This window comes from Artemia franciscana, chromosome 20 (genome assembly GCF_032884065.1).
Source record: "Artemia franciscana chromosome 20, ASM3288406v1, whole genome shotgun sequence".
Classification (NCBI taxonomy): domain Eukaryota; kingdom Metazoa; phylum Arthropoda; class Branchiopoda; order Anostraca; family Artemiidae; genus Artemia; species Artemia franciscana.
In genome coordinates this window covers 8360635-8379391 of record NC_088882.1, presented here as the reverse complement: position 1 = coordinate 8379391, position 18757 = coordinate 8360635, and the positions used below count along the sequence as shown (strand labels likewise).

At 34.3% G+C, this 18757-nt stretch overlaps 1 protein-coding gene across 1 annotated transcript; it reads left to right on the top strand.

Moving 5' to 3' along the window:
- Nucleotides 1–9866: 9866 nt before the first annotated feature.
- On the top strand, nucleotides 9867–10739 carry LOC136040339 (uncharacterized). The gene has a single exon (XM_065724580.1). The coding sequence runs from the start codon at nucleotides 9867–9869 to the stop codon at nucleotides 10737–10739; it is 873 nt and encodes a 290-aa protein (XP_065580652.1).
- Nucleotides 10740–18757: the final 8018 nt, after the last annotated feature.

Sequence of the window (18757 nt, the reverse complement as noted above, 5' to 3'; positions counted from 1 at the left end):
ACGTCAACAAAGGAAGTGACACGGCAGTTTTTCGCTTGCAGCCCGAAATCAAAGATATCGACGAAATCGTACAATATTAGGCTGGAAGATACATAAGCAGTAATGAAGCTGTTTGGCGAATTCTTTCATTTCCGATACATGAACGTAGTCCAGCTGTTGTTCATTTAGCGGTATATATATATATATATATATATATATATATATATATATATATATATATATATATATATATATATATATATATATATATATATATATATATATATATATATATATATATATATATATATATATATATATATATATATATATATATATATATATATCTATATATATATATATATATATATTCACAGGTGGGACACAGGGACACAACTACAATGGCGCGTAACTAATATGGCGCGTAACGACTTACGCGCCCCCACCAACTAGGTGTTGGGGTGGCGCGTAGCACAACCCCAACAGCTAGTCTATATATATAAAAATAAGTTGTTTGTCTGTCTGTCGACTGACGTCATGTTTGTGTGTCGACTGACGTCATGTTTGTCGACTGACGTCATTATAAGGATTGAGCTGTATGTCGTCATGAAGTTGTTCGTCGTCTGACGTCATGTTTGTCGACTAACGAAACTACAGACCGGGACACCGGGACACAAATGACGTGTTTTGTCTGTTATAACGTAATAGAGGCAACAATCTTGACAGGGCCTTTTGAGGGTGAGGCTTTTCTTATTCCACGCATTCTCATGATTCCAATGGATCTTTTCAACCTAAAAGATTGCAATTCCCAATTTGATTAGCATATTTAGTTTTCAGTCCAGAACCACTAAAGCTATTATGTAAATATCAAAAATATTTATGTTGTCTGAGCAATAATTTTTAGTTTTTATTTCAAAATAGAAAATTACCTGACAATTTTAGAATTATATCTATCTATATATATATATAAAAATAAGTTGTCTGTCTGTGGATCAGGTGACGTCATGTTTCTGTGTCGACTGGCGTCATGAAGTTAGTTGTCGTCAATGCCTACCAGATTTTAGTTAAAAAAACAAAGGTTCGGCGATATGTATGTCATAGTGAAGCTGAAAAATAAAGAAGAAAAAGAAAACTGAAAAAAGAAAAAATGTAAAAAACTAAAAAATACTAAAAAGAAAAAACACTCAAAGAGAAATTACAGACCGGGACACAAATGACGACCGGGACAGAGGGAATATAAATAACGACCGGGACACTCAAGGAGAAATTACAGACTGGGATACCGGGACACAAATGACGACCGGGACACAGGCAATATAAATGACGACCAGGACACAGGTATTTAAGAATATCGTTCAAAGACAAATTTTTAATTGTAAGAAGACCGTTGAAAGAGAAATTTCTAATTGTAAAATGACTGAAGAACCTACAATGGCAACACCCGAGGAAGCTGCTCAAAACGAATGTATTGACGCTGAAGTAGCTGAGTTGGTAAAGCGTTATGTTTCAGGTTCTAGGTCCGAGAGGCTCCAGGTTTGAACCTTGGCTTTAGCATTAATACAAAAGAAGAAAAAAACCTAAAAAAGGTAAAAACTACAAAAAAACTAAAAAGAAAATATATATATATATATATATATTTATATATATCATCTTTTCCACAAAAATAATAATTTAGTGCTTCTGCTTAAAAACAGCAATCGAATTGATGCCTCCTGATACGCAACTATCAACAAAGTGGCAATCGTTGTGGTCGGTGATCAGTTCTTACCTCGAGATAATATTCTTTATCGGCGAAACAATCAGTTGACAAGAATTGCTTAAACTCATCGATGCTACGGTGCCCTACAATATCCTGACGAATATAAATGACGCCCGGGACACTCAAGTAGAAATCACAGACTGGGACACCGGGACACAAATGACGACGGGGACACAGGGAATATAAATGACGACCCGGACACAGGGACACAACTACAACGGGGACGCCGGGGGGCACAGGGGGATATATAACACAGGTGGGACATAGGGACACAACTACAATGGCGTGTAACTAATATGGTGCGTAACGAATTACGCGCGCGGGGGGCTTGGGGGGGCGCGAAGCGCCCCCACCAACTAGGTGTTGGGGTGGCGCGAAGCGCCACCCCAACAGCTTGTATATATATATATATTTAAGTGTCTTTTAAACTGAGTATGTTATGTGTGCTGCTATATGTGCTAAATTATGAAATATATTTGTTAAATCGTAATTGTAGTGCGTTACACCATGTGTTACAACGGAATTCAATACAAATAATTTATTAACTTTTTTGCCTACAATGGAATGCAATTTAAACTGTTAAAATAACCCTTGTTTTAATCCCTTTTAGCTTGCATTCATATATCTCTTTAGCCAAATGTCTGTTTCCTTCCTATCTCATTAAGGTTCAATGAATAGTCGCATATCTTCAATAGAAGATTTTCGATTCCATTTCCTAGGTGGAAAATATTGAAGGTTTTCTTAAATTTCAAATTTACCTTCGTTTCCTAAAGCCATTAGTTTCTAGGAGACACATATTTTTTTAGTGACAAAGATACACTAAAATGAATAAGCAAGATTCCACAATTAATTGGCTTTTTAAGCAAAGGGGATGGAAAGGATAGAAATATGAATTTGGAAGCTATTTGGCCCCCTTCCAAATAAGAATATAATTCTAGAAAAGTATGTAAAATTCGTAAATTCCAGATGTATGAGTTAATTTACGCTTCGAATCCTCTATTCGACTCAAAATTTCTCTGGAACTCTTTAGGAGACATTCAGATACATTACTTTCCAATTCTTTCGACTTAATTAGTTTTAAAAGAAAGTTTTCCAAAAAAGAATCTTTTCAACGATATGTAAGGAGCTACCAAGGACAAAGATAAGTAAATTCTGTATTATAAATTCGATATGTATTATGCCAAGGACAATCATAATTAAAGTCAATAATAATTCAAGCATAAAACCACCATAAATCGGTATCAACTAAACTCAAAGTGAACAGATATCATACAGTTCGTGGTAATGAACTGTAGTAAGGAGCGACCCGGCTCAATAGTAACCATAACTCTAAAAACGGAATTTTGATACCAATAGCTACATCAAAAGAATCGCATTTTAATGCTGATTTTAAATATATAAGTTTCATCAAGTTTAGTTTAACTCATCAAAAGTTACGAGCCTGAGAAAATTTGTTTATTTTTAAAAGTAGGGGTAAACACCCCCCTAAAAGTCATAGAATCTTAACGAAAATCACACCATCACATTCAGCGTATCAGAGAACCTACCGTAGACAAAAATGTGGAATTTTGTATTTTTTGCCAGAAGGCAGATCATGGATGCGTTTGTTTGTTGTTTTTTTTTTCCAGGGGTGAGCATTTCGACCCAGGGTCCTCAATGTTGCAAGAGGGCTCATTCTAACGGAAATGAAAACTTCTAGTGCTCTTTTAAAGTGACCAAAGAAATTGGAGGGCACCTAGGCCCCCTCCCACGCGGGATTTAGGGGGAGGCTAGTTGCCCTGTGATCACTTTTGACTGTTAACAAGAGCAGAAGAACTTCTGATTTCCAATCGAATTATCCCCTCCAAAGATAATACGATCGCCTTCTATATGAAGTGCAGTGGATTAGTGCATGAAATGGCCCCCTTTTTATAAAAATTGCTTATTTACACTCTAACGTATAAATAAAAAGAAAAACAGTAGTTACAGCATTAATGAAAAATGTAACTGTTAGAACAGTTATTAGGGGCCAAAATAACCCTGGACAGTGCTTACTTGGGGTCCAGTTGTAAAAGCAATTTAATCGGCTTGAGAGGGAATGGTCTATTATCAGTGTTTCACTGTATGGCGAAAATTTAAAATTTTCTTTAACTACCGGTGACATCAAGGAGTTTACATTACTATCATGAAGGGCACCGAGTAAGTGGGCCATCTCATGCACTAATCCAATTATAACTAAGTTGCTCAATTGCAGTGTTTTATTTGTTTGTGTAATCACGAAAATTGTAGCATTGTTGTTTCTGTTTGATGAGCAAATACCCTGTACGTGAGCGAATCCTAGTAAACTACTACCTAGTACACAGGTAAAGATTGGCTGGGTATAGGTAATTGGGAAATTGGTGAAAGCAGTGAAAGAAATAGAGGTTGCATAGTTTGTTTCGATTTGATTAGTCTTAGAATCGAAGTTAGCGGACGGGTGTAATACTCTAATAGCCTTAATTCTAAAGTTTAACCCTTTCAGTAAAACTTGTCCTTTGTTTGAGGTGAAAACGGTCCTCTTGTAGATTTCGTTGGCCATTGTAAATAAAACTGTTATGTGGGGTACAACATCTTCCCTTTTAAGAACACTTTGAAATAAAGATTTGTCTGCAACAAGCTCAACATCAGCCGAGTTTCCATTTACAAATCCCAATTCAACTAAATCAATTTTGGATGTTTTCAAATGAGAGTCAAGTTCAAACGAAGCGTCAGAGGAAAACAGAACGAGGGTTGAATCATCGAGGGTTGAGGGATGAACAGAGAAAGAGGATATGTATTGATACCATGGATGAATTGAAAAAAATTTGTTTTTTGTTGCAAATACCCCTGTTATACTTTTCCCTATGTAAAATACAGCAAATTGTAAATCTTCGAGTTTTTCGTCAAAGCTCATATAAAAAAGAGAATCTTTGTTAAAACCAAAATTATCTTGCGTTTCAAGATCATAAGTGATCTTAAAGTCCTTGTGGAAAATATCAGATTTTTTAAGCACAAAATTAAACTCTCCCATGTTTCCCGCATATACAGTGAGGTAAATATTGTTTTCATTCAAGCTACTATATACAATATCATCTCTCAGTATGATCGTTTTTCCCAAATGTGCTTTAGCTGGCAGTATTGAAATAAATAAGAGCGTTAAAGTATATATATTTTTTAGACTTTTCATTTGTGTAAATATTTCCTCTTATTATAGCCAATAACGTTTGGCTAACACCTTTTTTGGGTTGGTTTAATTTAACGAAATAGTCATCAAAATGGACATAAAAAAACATTGTGCACTGACAAACGAAACTGACTCGTAATCTCTCAAGAAAGAGCAAATCCCTGAGAGTTATTAGAGCGAGATATTTTTCCAATTTTCAGTTTTTTAATCTATTAAGTGTAAGAAACAATTATTAAAGCTCTTCAATTTTCCATTTTAGCAGTTGTAGCAGAAATTCACAAAATTAATATTACGATCAAGAGTATTTCAATGAACTTTGATACCTAAGTGGCAAAGCAGTTTGCCGTTTAAGAAAAACCTGATTTACCGATTATCAGCCACCTGCAAAATTGGCTCACGTCCCGTTTTTACAATATCTTTGCTTGAAAGAGTATCATTACTTACTTATGTAATGGAGTACCTTCTTCAAACTGAAGCTGCTCGAAACCTGATTTTTTTAAAGGGGAAAAAATTAAAGACATTTTGAAATGTTTGGTTTTGTAAACATTTAAAAGCCAAATGTCTTGTTTTTTTTTGTTTTGTTTCAAGGGGAAATTTTTAACTAACAGTCTCTTGGCTTGAACACCAATTGACTTTAAAATGAAGGAAAGTGGGTGTGACTGCGAATTTCTGCATATACGACATCTTTTTGTATCTATTATATGTTTGTATCTTTTTGTATCTGTTTGTATCTATTATAAAAAAAACTAACAGAGAAACTAAAAAAAAAAACAAAAAACACAGATATACAAAATTTTACAAAATAAGAACTAAAATTACATAAAAATTGCATTAAAATACATTACATTAAAAATACAATAATTAAATTACAATAAAATTGCAATAAAATAAAATTACTTCAAAATTGTAATTAAATATTTTGCAATATAAGAAACTTTTCATTTCAGTAATTTTCAAAAGCGAAAATTGAGGCACTTATAAAATTATATTAAACTGTTTAAAAAGTAAAAAACTGGTAATTGTAAGAATATTTGATGCGTAGCGCTAAAGTAACGCGTGGCAGGTGTATTTCATCCTGTTGCAAACACCCCCAAAAAAGCAAGTGCAATAGCCAAAATAGCTTGTTAGATTCAGTATATCAGCGAGCCCTACCGTAGAAGTTTTAGTAGATCCAATCTACATTAAAATATTAAATTACAATAAAATTGCAATTTTTGCAATTTTTCTACAATTTGCCATGACTTTGACCTTTCCCACAACTATTCCCTCTTTTTTAAATTCAAAATTCAACCAGACAGTAACAACGGCAATCAAAGGGATAAAATTAACCCTTGACTGGGCTGCCCACTTAATTCAACAATCTGTCTTGGCTTTTTTCTACAATTGGCCATGACTTTGACTTTTCCCACAACTTTTCCCTCTCAAAAACCGTTGATTTTTGAATTTAAAAAAGAGGGAATAGTTGTGGGAAAAGTCAAAGTCATGGCCAATTGTAGAAAAAAGCCGAGCCAGATTGTTGAATTAAGTGGGCAGCCCAGTCAAGGGTTAGTTTTATCCCTTTGATTGCCGTTGTTACTGTCTGCCATTTATGCTACACCTTTCCGTGCATGTGTGTCCCTTCACAAATGCCGAACTAGAGTCGTACCTGTTGGAGGTTCTCGCTGGGGAACACACGCAGGTTGACTACGGGTTAAATTACTTGAAAATTTTCCTCTCATGGCTATCACTCGACAACGCTAAAAATAAAATAAAATTACATTAAAATTGTGATAAAATATTTTGCAATATAAGGAAGCTTTTATTACAGTACTTTGCTTCGTTTCTTCTTTTTTTTAAAAAAAGAAAAAATTGAAAAAAGAAAAAAAAAGAAAAAAACTTAAAAAGAAAAACTTAAAAAGGAGAAAAAACTAAAACAGAAAAAACTGAAAAAGAAAACTAAAAAACTAAAAAGGAAAAAAAAAATAAAAATCTGAATTTTCTGAAAGTCTTGAATATTTTAAATAAAATAATGTTATTTAGAGCAAACCACAAAAATATTTATGGTGTCAGAGCAATAATTTTAATTTTTTAATTCAAACAAGAAAAATACCTAAAAATTTAAAAATTAGTTCTGTTTATTTTATAAAAATCATGTAGATATATTTATGTAAAACTAGTTGTTGGGGTGGCGCTTCGCACCTCCCAAGCCCCCCGCGCGCGTAAGTCGTTACGCGCCATATTAGTTACGCGCCATTGTAGTTTTGTCCCTGTGTCCCACCTGTGAATAGGGATAGATATATATGTCCCATTGTCTGTGCATATAAATAGATTGTCAGGTTTACTGACTCTTGAACATGCAACATATAATTGTCCATGGGAAAAACAATCCGTATTCAGATCTATACCTCATTATTCTAATGATGTGTTCCTGTGTCCAGGTCGTCATTTATATTCCCTGTGTCCCGGTGTCCTGGTCGTCATTTGTGTCCCGGTGTCCCGGTCTGTAATTTCTGTTCGAACAATCCCTGTGTCCCGGTCGTCATTTATATATCCCGCCTGTGCCCCCGGCGTCCCCGTTGTAGTTGTGTCCCTGTGTCCCGATCGTCATTTATATTTCCTGTGTCCCGGTCGTGATTTGTGTCCGGGTGTCCCAGTCTGTAATTACTCTTTGAGGTTCCCGGTCGTCATTTATATTCCCTGTGTCCCGGTCGTCATTTGTGTTCCGGTATGTAATTTCATCAGTTGACAAACATGACGTCAGTCGACAAACAACTTCATGACGCATACAGCTCAATCCTTATAATGACGTCAGTCGACAAACATCACGTCAGTCGACACACAAACATGATGTCACTCGACACACACACACACACAGACAACTTATTTTTATATATATAGATACAGTAATTCTTCTAGGACTTTAACAAAAATTCTTATTTGTCAACTGAAACTGGATTTGTTCCTGAAAATTTAAGTATTTAATTTCATATAGCTCCAAAATGCAAAGATATTTATGTTGTCAGAGCAAAAATTTGAATTTCTAAATTCAAGCAATAAAGATACTCAAAATTTTTAATTTTGTTATGTTACTATCATAAAAAGCATGCAGACATATTTATTTAAAATACAGTCTCTCAGGATTTAGGATTTGAAGAAAAGTCTGATTTGTCACACCGAACTAGATTAGTTCCTGAAAATTTTAAATAAAATAATTTATTATAGCTGCGAAGTGCAAAAAAAAAAAATTGGTTTCGGAGCAATAGTTTTAAGTTTTTAATTAAAACCAGAAAAGTACCAAAGACCTTTTAAATTAGTTTTGTTTTTTGTTTGGTCCAAAAAATTTGACTCACCATTTTACATAAAGGATTTAAGTTTAAGACCCACGTTACAAGCAGGTATGCTTACCATTGTGACATCGAAGACTTATGAAAAATAAGCTACATATAAGAAATGATAATAAATTCGCTAATACATTAAAAATAATTATATTAGGAAACTCTCAATTATATCTGGGTTGCAGCGGTAGCTTGCAACCAAGTAAGAGACGATCGCCTCCAATACTAAGAAATACACTAGCCCATACCTCCTAAAAATAGAGCCAGAATAGAAAATACAAAGTATACTAATAGAATCAGTCGGTTTGCAGCGGTAGGTAGCAACTATTACGAATAGGAACAACATGTTATTAATGAACATTAATGAACAATGTTATTAATGAACAATGTTATTAATGAACAATGTTATTAATGCTCTTACGAACATTATCCGGGTTGCAGTGGTAGTTGACAACCAAGCAAGAAACGCTCCCGTCCCATAGCAGAAACAAGATAGCCCCTAACTCCTAAAACTGGAGTCAGATCAGATACATGTAAACTATTAGGACAGCCTTCTCCAATACCCCTATATAGTAAACTAACTGTCCCTTGGCCTGAACAACAAAGAAAATATATTGGTTTGAAAATCTAGAAAAGCGGCTACAACTGCAATATTCTGCGTCGGTTACATTTTTTCCCGTTTTTTTTTTCGCCTCAGCTGGTTCGACACCAGAAAATCACAGAGAGCTATTTTATGGCTTATTTGAAAAAAAATTGATGTGATTAAAAACCTTTTATAATTATCAAAAATAATTTCAAAAAAAAAAATCACTTGTTGTATAGATCTAGCAGAAATGTTACTAACATATGTTTGCCTCCTGGAACCCAGCTTGTTTTGGCTCGACTCCTATAGCACTTATCTCTATAACGTTGTGCTTTATTTCCGTAGAAAAAAAATTTGTTTTTTTATTTCTCAGTTCAGATGCGCTAAAGTTATTCTGTAAATTGAAAAAAATATTTATGGTGCCTGAGCAATAATTTTAATAATAATAATAATAATAATAAAATCAAAACTACAAAAATACCTGAAACTTTTAAAATTAATTTTACTTATTACGTTACATAAGACATAATAATTTAATGCAATATTTATGCACGTTTGTCTTCCCACAAGATCATTTTATTTTATTCTAGTTCGCATTTTAATATGATAAAAGCAACTATTAAAAAGTTTTTACAGGGGATCTGTTTAATTCAATGTTTTTCAGGGTTTTAACAACAAAATCTGATTTTTGAATAGAAACTAGAATAATTGGTGGCAATTTCTGAAATAAACAATTTTATTTCATCTCTTAGTTCAAAGTTACTATATCTTAGTAAGTATAACTCGACTGTTAATAGAATAAACTTAAAAGTATCTAAAAATGAAATTTTAAAACTAACGTTATTTAAATGTTATTTAGTTTTGTTATCGAAACGCTAAAGCTACTATGTAAACTGCAAAAATATTTATGATGTCTGATAAATAATTTTAACTTTATAATTTAAACTAGAAGAATACCTGAAAATTTCAAAATCACTTTTGTTTTCTGTTAGGTTTAAACTACTTGATGTGCGATCATATGGCTCATAAATATACATACACATAGATATAATGAGTTCCAATCATAGTAGCGTACTTCAGGAAAGTGATTTTTCCAATGTTGTGAGAATCAGCCCAGGTGTCTATGCGAGCGTATACAAGGCTTCTTATAAGGGAAAAGATGTTGCTATTAAGGCGTTCCGTGGTCATGATAGGGAAGCTTTTGAAAAGGAAGTTGAGTTGCTGCGAAGGGTTAAGGATAAATATGTCAAAAACATTGTGAAGTATTTAGGATCAACATCCTTGAGCGTAATAGGACACGGTGAGCAGCATGTTTTTGAGTATTGCCCTGGAACTTTGAAAGAAAGGCTTGAAAGTAATGAGCAATTGTCCCTTTCACAACGTGTAGCGATTGCAAGAGATATAGCTTCAGGAATGTACTGCTTACATGAAGCGAATATCATTCTCAGGAATCTTAGCAGCGCCAATATCCTTTTGAAGGCTAATGAAGTTGCAGTGGTGTCTAATTTACGATTAGCTTGTGTTATTCCCAATAGAGAAAAGAAAGCTAAATTTGGAGTGGTGAAAGACTTTCCTAGGACAGCACCAGAAACTATTGATGGTAAGGAGTATGATCAGTCTAGTGATGTTTATTCCTTTGGAGCTATTCTTATTGAGTTACTTCGTCATAAACCGTTGGAAAACCTAAAGTTATACTATACCCCCCAAAAATGTATCGATACTGAAAAGTTTGAAAGTAGCATCCCAGATGATGTAAATTTGAAAAATCTATATAATGTAGCAACAAACTGTTTAAGTGTTGACTCCAAGAAAAGACCCACATTCAAGTCGTTGATCGGTGATTTAGGTTTAATTTTTGACTGTGTTGGAGAAAAAGATAAAGTTACAAATATTAAATCAATGTTTGAGGCTAAGGGAAAGTAAGGCTATATTTAGAAAATTTTTTCCAATCTTGTCTTCAAACAGTTCACGGTAACGAACTGTAGTAAAGAGTGATCCGGCTCAATAGTAGCCAAAACTCTAAAAAATGAAATTTTGATATCCATCTATCTATATCTATCTATATATATAAAAATAAGTTGTCTGTGGGTCTGTCAAGTGACGTCATGTTTGTGTGTCGACTGACGTCATGTTTGTCGACTGAAGAAATTACAGACCGGGACATTGGGACACAAATGACGACCGGGACACCGGGACATCTATCTATCTATCTATATATATATATATATATATATATATATATATATATATATATATATATATATATATAATATATATATATATATATATATATATATATATATATATATATATATATATATATATATATATATATATATATATAAATATTGACTGACGTCATGTTTGTCGACTGACGAAATTACAAACCGGAACATCGGGACACAAATGACGACCGGGACACCGGGACATAGGGAATATAAATGAATATGAATATAATTTGTATTGTATCTATCTATCTATCTATCTATATAAAAACGAGTTGTACGTATGCATGTTTGTTTGTTTGTAAAAGAGCGTTTGCATATGACGTCATTATTAGTACATACGGCTTTGTATATGCACAGACAATGGGAAAGCCAAGAATGTTGTATGTTCGCAATTTTTACTTAGTTTGAAACACATATATAAATCTATCTATATTCACAGGTGGGACACAGGGACACAACTACAATGGCGCTTAACTAATATGGCGCGTAACGACTTACGCGCGCGGGGGGGCTTGGGGGGCGCGAAGCGCCCCACCAACTAGGTGTTGGGGTGGCGCTTCGCGCCACCCCAACAGCTAGTATATATATAAATATATATATATATATATATATATATATATATATATATATACACCTAGTTGGTGGGGGCGCTTCGCGCCCCCCCCAAGCCCCCCCGCGCGCGTAAGTCGTTACGCGCCATAATAGTTACGCGCCATTGTAGTTGTGTCCCTATGTCCCACCTGTGAATATAGATATATATATATATATATGGTTTTAACTACGTAAAACTTGCGAATATACAACATTCTTTGCTGTCCCATTGTCTTTGCATATAAATAGATTGTCAGGTTATCCCCCTGTTTCCCCCGGTGTCCCCGTTGTAGTTGTGTCCCTGTGTCCCGGTCGTCATTTATATTCCCTGTGTCCCGGGTCCCGGTCATCATTTGTATCCCGGTGTCCCGGTCTGTATATACATTCGTTTTTTAGTTTTGTTTTTCTCCTTTATTTTTTTCCTTTTTTTTTCTTTTTTAGCTTATTTAGATTTTTAGATTTTTTAGTTTTTTTTATTAGTTTTTAGTTTTTATTTCTTTTTAGTTTTTTTGTCCCGGTCGTCATTTATATCCCCCTGTTTCCCCCGGTGTCCCCGTTGTAGTTGTGTCCCTGTGTCCCGGTCGTTATTTATATTCCCTGTGTCCCGGTCGTCATTTGTATCCCGGTGTACCGGTCTGTATATACATTCGTTTTTTAGTTTTGTTTTTCTCCTTTATTTTTTTCCTTTTTTTTTCTTTTTTAGTTTATTTAGATTTTTAGATTTTTTAGTTTTTTTATTAGTTTTTAGTTTTTTTTTCTTTTTAGTTTTTTTGTAGTTTTTACCTTCTTTTTAGTTTTGTTAATTTTTTTTTTTACTTGTGTCCTGGTCGTCATTTATACTCCCTGTGTCCCGGTGCTTTGTTGATTGCTAATCGAACATTCCTTTTGTCCTGGTCGCTTTCTCTTTGAGTGTCGTCATTTATTTTTTTCTTTTTTAGTTCTTTTAGTTTTTACCTTTTTTAGTTTTTTTTTAGTTTTTAGTTTTTTTAGTTTTTTACCTTTTTTTAGTTTTTTTAGTTTTTTAGCTTTTTTATTTTTTTTATTAGTTTTTAGTTTTTTTGTAGTTTTTGCCTTTTTTTTTAGTTTTTTGTCCTGGTCGCTTTCTCTTTGAGTGTCGTCATTTATTAGTTTTTTCCTTTTTTTTTTAGTTTTTTATTGGTTTTTACCTTTATTTTAGCTTATTTTTCAGTTTTTTCCTTTTTTTTAGTTTTTTTTTATTTTTTATTTTTTTAGTTTTTTACCTTTTTTTAGTTTTTTTAGTTTTTTTAGTTTTTTAGCTTTTTTACTTTTTTTATTAGTTTTTAGTTTTTTTTTGTAGTTTTTGCCTTTTTTTTAGTTTTTTCAGTTTTTTTTTTAGTTTTTTATTGGTTTTTACCTTTATAGTTTTTTTAGTTTTTTAGCTTTTTTATTTTTTTTATTAGTTTTTAGTTTTTTTTGTAGTTTTTGCCTTTTTTTAGTTTTTTCAGTTTTGACGTCACCTAATCCAGTTTTTTCAGGTGACGTCACCTGACACATCCATCCACACATCCATCCACACATCCACAGACAGACAACTTATTTTTATATATATAGATATATATATATATATATATATATATATATATATATATATATATATATATATACGTTTATGGGGGCGCTTCGCGCTCCCCCCCAAGCCCCCACGGGCGAGTAAGTCGTTACGCGCCATATTGGTTACGCACCATTGTAGTTGTGTCCCTGTGTCCCACCTGTGAATATTGATAGATATAAATATATTTTTAGCTACGTGAGACTTGCGAATATACAACATTCTTGGCTGTCCCATTGTCTGTGCATATAAATAGATTGTCAGGTTTACCGACTCTTGAACATGCAACAAATAATTGTCCATGGAAAAAACAATCTGTATTCAGATCTATACCTTATTATTCTAATGATTGCCCTTGAGCTTTGTTGACGGTGATTGCTAATCGAACATTCCCTGTGTCCCCGTCGTCATTTATATATCCCCCTGTGCCCCCCGGTGTCTCCGTTGTCGTTGTTTCCCTGTGTCCCTGATTGCTAATCGAGCATTCCTTGTGTCGTTACGCGCCATAATAGTTACGCGCCATTGTAGCTGTGTCCATGTGTCCCACCTGTGAATAGAGATAGATATAAATATATATTTTTAACTACGTAAAACATGCGAATATACAACATTCTTCGCTGTCCCATTGTCTGTGCATATAAATAGCATTTATATTTATATGTCTGTGCATATACAAAGCCTTATGTACTAATAATGACGTCATATGCAAACGCTCTTTTTACAAACAAACAAACATGCATACACACAACTCGGTTCGCACCACCCCAACACCTAGTTGGTGGGGCACTTCACGCAGCCCCCCCAAGCCCCCCCGCGCGCGTAAGTCGTTACGCGCCATATTAGTTACGCGCCATTGTAGCTGTGTCCCTGTGTCCCACCTGTGAATAGAGATAGATATAAATATATATTTTTAACTACGTAAAACATGCGAATATACAACATTCTTCGCTGTCCCATTGTCTCTGCATATAAATAGCATTTATATTCCCTGTGTCCTCGTCAACCTGTGTCGGTCGTCATTTGTGTCCTGGTGTCCCAGTTTGTATTTTCTCTTTGAGTGTTCCGGTCGTCATTTATATTCCCTGCGTCCCAGTGTCCCGGTCGTCATTTGTGTCTCGGTGTCCCGGTCTGTAATTTCTATTCAAAGAATCCCTGTGTCTCAGTCGTCAATTATATATCCCGCCTGTAACCCTGGCGTCCCCGTTGTAGTTGTATCCCTGCGTCCCGGTCGTCATTTATATTCCCGGTCGTGATTTGTGTCCGGGTGTCCCAGTCTGTAATTTTTCGTTGAGGTTCCTGGTCGTCATTTATATTCCCTCTGTGTCGGTCGTCATTTGTGTCCCGGTCTGTAATTTATCTTTGAGTGTTTTTTCTTTTTAGTTTTTTTTAGTTTTTTACTTTTTTCAGTTTTTTTTCTTCTTTATTTTTCAGCGTCACTATGAAGTACATATCGCCGAACCTTTGTTTTTTAACTTAAATCTGGTAGGCATTGATGACCTTGTCCAAGTCAATATCCCAAACCCAATCATCATCGCTATCATTTTCAGTTTTGATATGTTTTGACTCTCGCTTTCCAGGTGGATTTTCATCTAACTGCGCGGTTTTGCGTTCTTTAGCCGCAAGCCTGTTTTCTTGCTGTTGTGATTCTACTTTCTCTATCAGCAGATAGTTTTTTGGCATAGACTCTTTGAGCAGCTTCCTCGGCTGTTGCCATTGTAGGTTCTTCAGTCATTTTACAATTAAACATTTTTCCGTGAACGCATGTCTTAAATACCATTAATGACGTCACCGTCATAGCAAAAATGACGACAACTAACTTCATGACGTCAGTCGACATAGAAACATGACGTCACCTGACAATCAGACAACTTATTTTTATATATATACTAGCTGTTGGGGTGGCGCTTCGCGCCACCCCAACACCTAGTTGGTGGGGGCGCTATATATATATATATATATATATATATATATATATATATATATATATATATATATATATATATATATATATATATATATATATATATATATATATATATATATATATTCACAGGTGGGACATATATATATATATATATATATATATATATATATATATATATATATATATATATATATATATATATATATATATATGTTTTTAACTACGTAAAACTTGCGAATATACAACATTCTTTGCTGTCCCATCGTCTGTGCATATAAATAGATTGTCAGGTTTACCGACTCTTGAACATGCAACGCATAATGGTCCATGGGAAAACAATCCGTATTCAGATCTATACCTCATGATTCTACTGATTGCCCTTGAGCTTTGTTGATGGTGATTGCTAATCGACCATTTCCTTTGTAGCCGTCGTCATTTATATATCCCACTGTGCCCCCCGGCGTCCCCGTTGTAGTTGTGTCCCTGTGTCCGGGTCGTCATTTCCCTGTGTCCCCGTCGTCATTTGTGTCCCGGTGTCCCAGTCTGTGATTTCTATTTGAGTGTCCCGGGCGTCATTTATATTCGTCAGGATATTGTAGGGCATCGTAGCATCGATGAGTTTAAGCAATTCTTGTCAACTGATTGTTTCGCCTATAAAGAATATTATCTCGAGGTAAGAACTGATCACCGACCACAACGATTGCCACTTTGTTGATAGTTGCGTATCAGGAGGCATCAATTCGATTGCTGTTTTTAAGCAGAAGCACTAAATTATTATTTTTGTGGAAAAGATGATATATATGAATATATATATATATTTTTTTTTAGTTTTTTTGTAGTTTTTACCTTTTTTAGTTTTTTTCTTCTTTTGTATTAATGCTAAAGCCAAGGTTCAAACCTGGAGCCTCTCGGACCTAGAACCTGAAACATAACGCTTTACCAACTCAGCTACTTCAGCGTGAATACATTCGTTTTGAGCAGCTTCCTCGGGTGTTGCCATTGTAGGTTCTTCAGTCATTTTACAATTAGAAATTTCTCTTTCAACGGTCTTCTTACAATTAAAAATTTGTCTTTGAACGATATTCTTAAATACCTGTGTCCTGGTCGTCATTTATATTGCCTGTGTCCCGGTCGTCATTTGTGTCCCGGTATCCCAGTCTGTAATTTCTCCTTGAGTGTCCCGGTCGTTATTTATATTCCCTCTGTCCCGGTCGTCATTTGTGTCCCGGTCTGTAATTTCTCTTTGAGTGTTTTTTCTTTTTAGTATTTTTTAGTTTTTTACATTTTTTCTTTTTTCAGTTTTCTTTTTCTTCTTTATTTTTCAGCTTCACTATGAAATACATATCGCCGAACCTTTGTTTTTTGACTAAAATCTGGTAGGCATTAATGACCTTATCCAAGTCAAAATCCCAAACCCAATCATCATCGCTATCATTTTCAGTTTTGATATGTTTTGACTCTCGCTGTCCAGGTGGATCTTCATCTAACTGCGCGGTTTTGCGTTCTTTAGCCTCAAGCCTGTTTCCTTGCTGTTCTTTTGATTCCTCGGCACGCTTTCTCTTCTGACTTTCTCTATCAGCAGCAAGTTTTTTGGCATAGACTCTTTGAGAATCTTCATCGGCTTTTGCCATTGTAAGTTCATCAGTCATTTTAAACTTAAACATTAATAGATTTCTACGTGAACATATATGTCTTAAATATCTTTAATGACGTCACCGTCATAGCAAAAATGACGACAACTAACTTCATGACGCCAGTCGACACAGAAACATGACGTCACCTGATCCACAGACAGACAACTTATTTTTATATATATAGATAGATATAATTCTAAAATTGTCAGGTAATTTTCTATTTTGAAATAAAAACTAAAAATTATTGCTCAGACAACATAAATATTTTTGATATTTACATAATAGCTTTAGTGGTTCTGGACTGAAAACTAAATATGCTAATCAAATTGGGAATTGCAATCTTTTAGGTTGAAAACGCTTTACCAACTCAGCTACTTCGGCGTGAATACATTCGTTTTGAGCAGCTTCCTCGGGTGTTGCCATTCTAGGTTCTTCAGTCATTTTACAATTAGAGATTTCTCTTTCAACGGTCTTCTTACAATTAAAAATTTGTCTTTGAACAATATTCTTAAATACCTGTGTCCTGGTCGTCATTTATATTGCCTGTGTCCCGGTCGTCGTTTGTGTCCCGGTATCCCAGTCTGTAATTTCTCCTTGAGTGTCCCGGTCGTTATTTATATTCCCTCTGTCCCGGTTGTCATTTGTGTCCCGGTCTGTAATTTCTCTTTGAGTGTTTTTTCTTTTTAGTATTTTTTAGTTTTTTACATTTTTTCTTTTTTCAGTTTTCTTTTTCTTCTTTATTTTCCAGCTTCACTATGAAATACATATCGCCGAACCTTTGTTTTTTTAACTAAAATCTGGTAGGCACTGATGACCTTATCCAAGTCAAGATCCCAAACCCAATCATCATCGCTATCATTTTCAGTTTTGATATGTTTTGACTCTCGCTGTCCAGGTGGATCTTCATCTAACTGCGCGGTTTTGCGTTCTTTAGCCTCGAGCCTGTTTCCTTGCTGTTCTTTTGATTCCTCGGCACGCTTTCTTTTCTGACTTTCTCTATCAGCAGCAAGTTTTTTGGCATAGACTCTTTGAGCATCTTCATCGGCTTTTGCCATTGTAAGTTCATCAGTCATTTTAAACTTAAACATTAATAGATTTCTACGTGAACATATATGTCTTAAATATCTTTAATGACGTCACCGTCATAGCAAAAATGACGACAACTAACTTCATGACGCCAGTCGACACAGAAACATGACGTCACCTGATCCACAGACAGACAACTTATTTTTATATATATAGATAGATATAATTCTAAAATTGTCAGGTAATTTTCTATTTTGAAATAAAAACTAAAAATTATTGCTCAGACAACATAAATATTTTTGATATTTACATAATAGCTTTAGTGGTTCTGGACTGAAAACTAAATATGCTAATCAAATTGGGAATTGCAATCTTTTAGGTTGAAAAGGCGGATCCATTGGAATCATGAGAATGCGTGGAATAAGAAAAGCCTCACCCTCAAAAGGCCCTGTCAAGATTGTTGCCTCTATTACGTTATAACAGACATAACACGTCATTTGTGTCCCGGTGTCCCGGTCTGTAGTTTCGTTAGTCGACAAACATGACGTCAGACGACAAACAACTTCATGACGACATACAGCTCAATCCTTATAATGACGTCAGTCGACAAACATGACGTCAGTCGACACACAAACATGACGTCAGTCGACAGACAGACAAACAACTTATTTCTATATATATAGATATATATACATATATATATATATATATATATATATATATATATATATATATATATATATATATATATATATATATATATATATATATATATATATATATATATATATCTATATATATAAAAATAAGTTGTCTGTCCGTTACGCTAGATTATATCTTCTATATATATAAAAGAAAACAAACTAGAATGTAAAAACTGGAAATTGCATAAATATTTCGAAATATTTTGACAATAGATAAAAGTAATTCGAAAAAGAAAAATGGTAAAAAACTAAAAAAAAACTAAG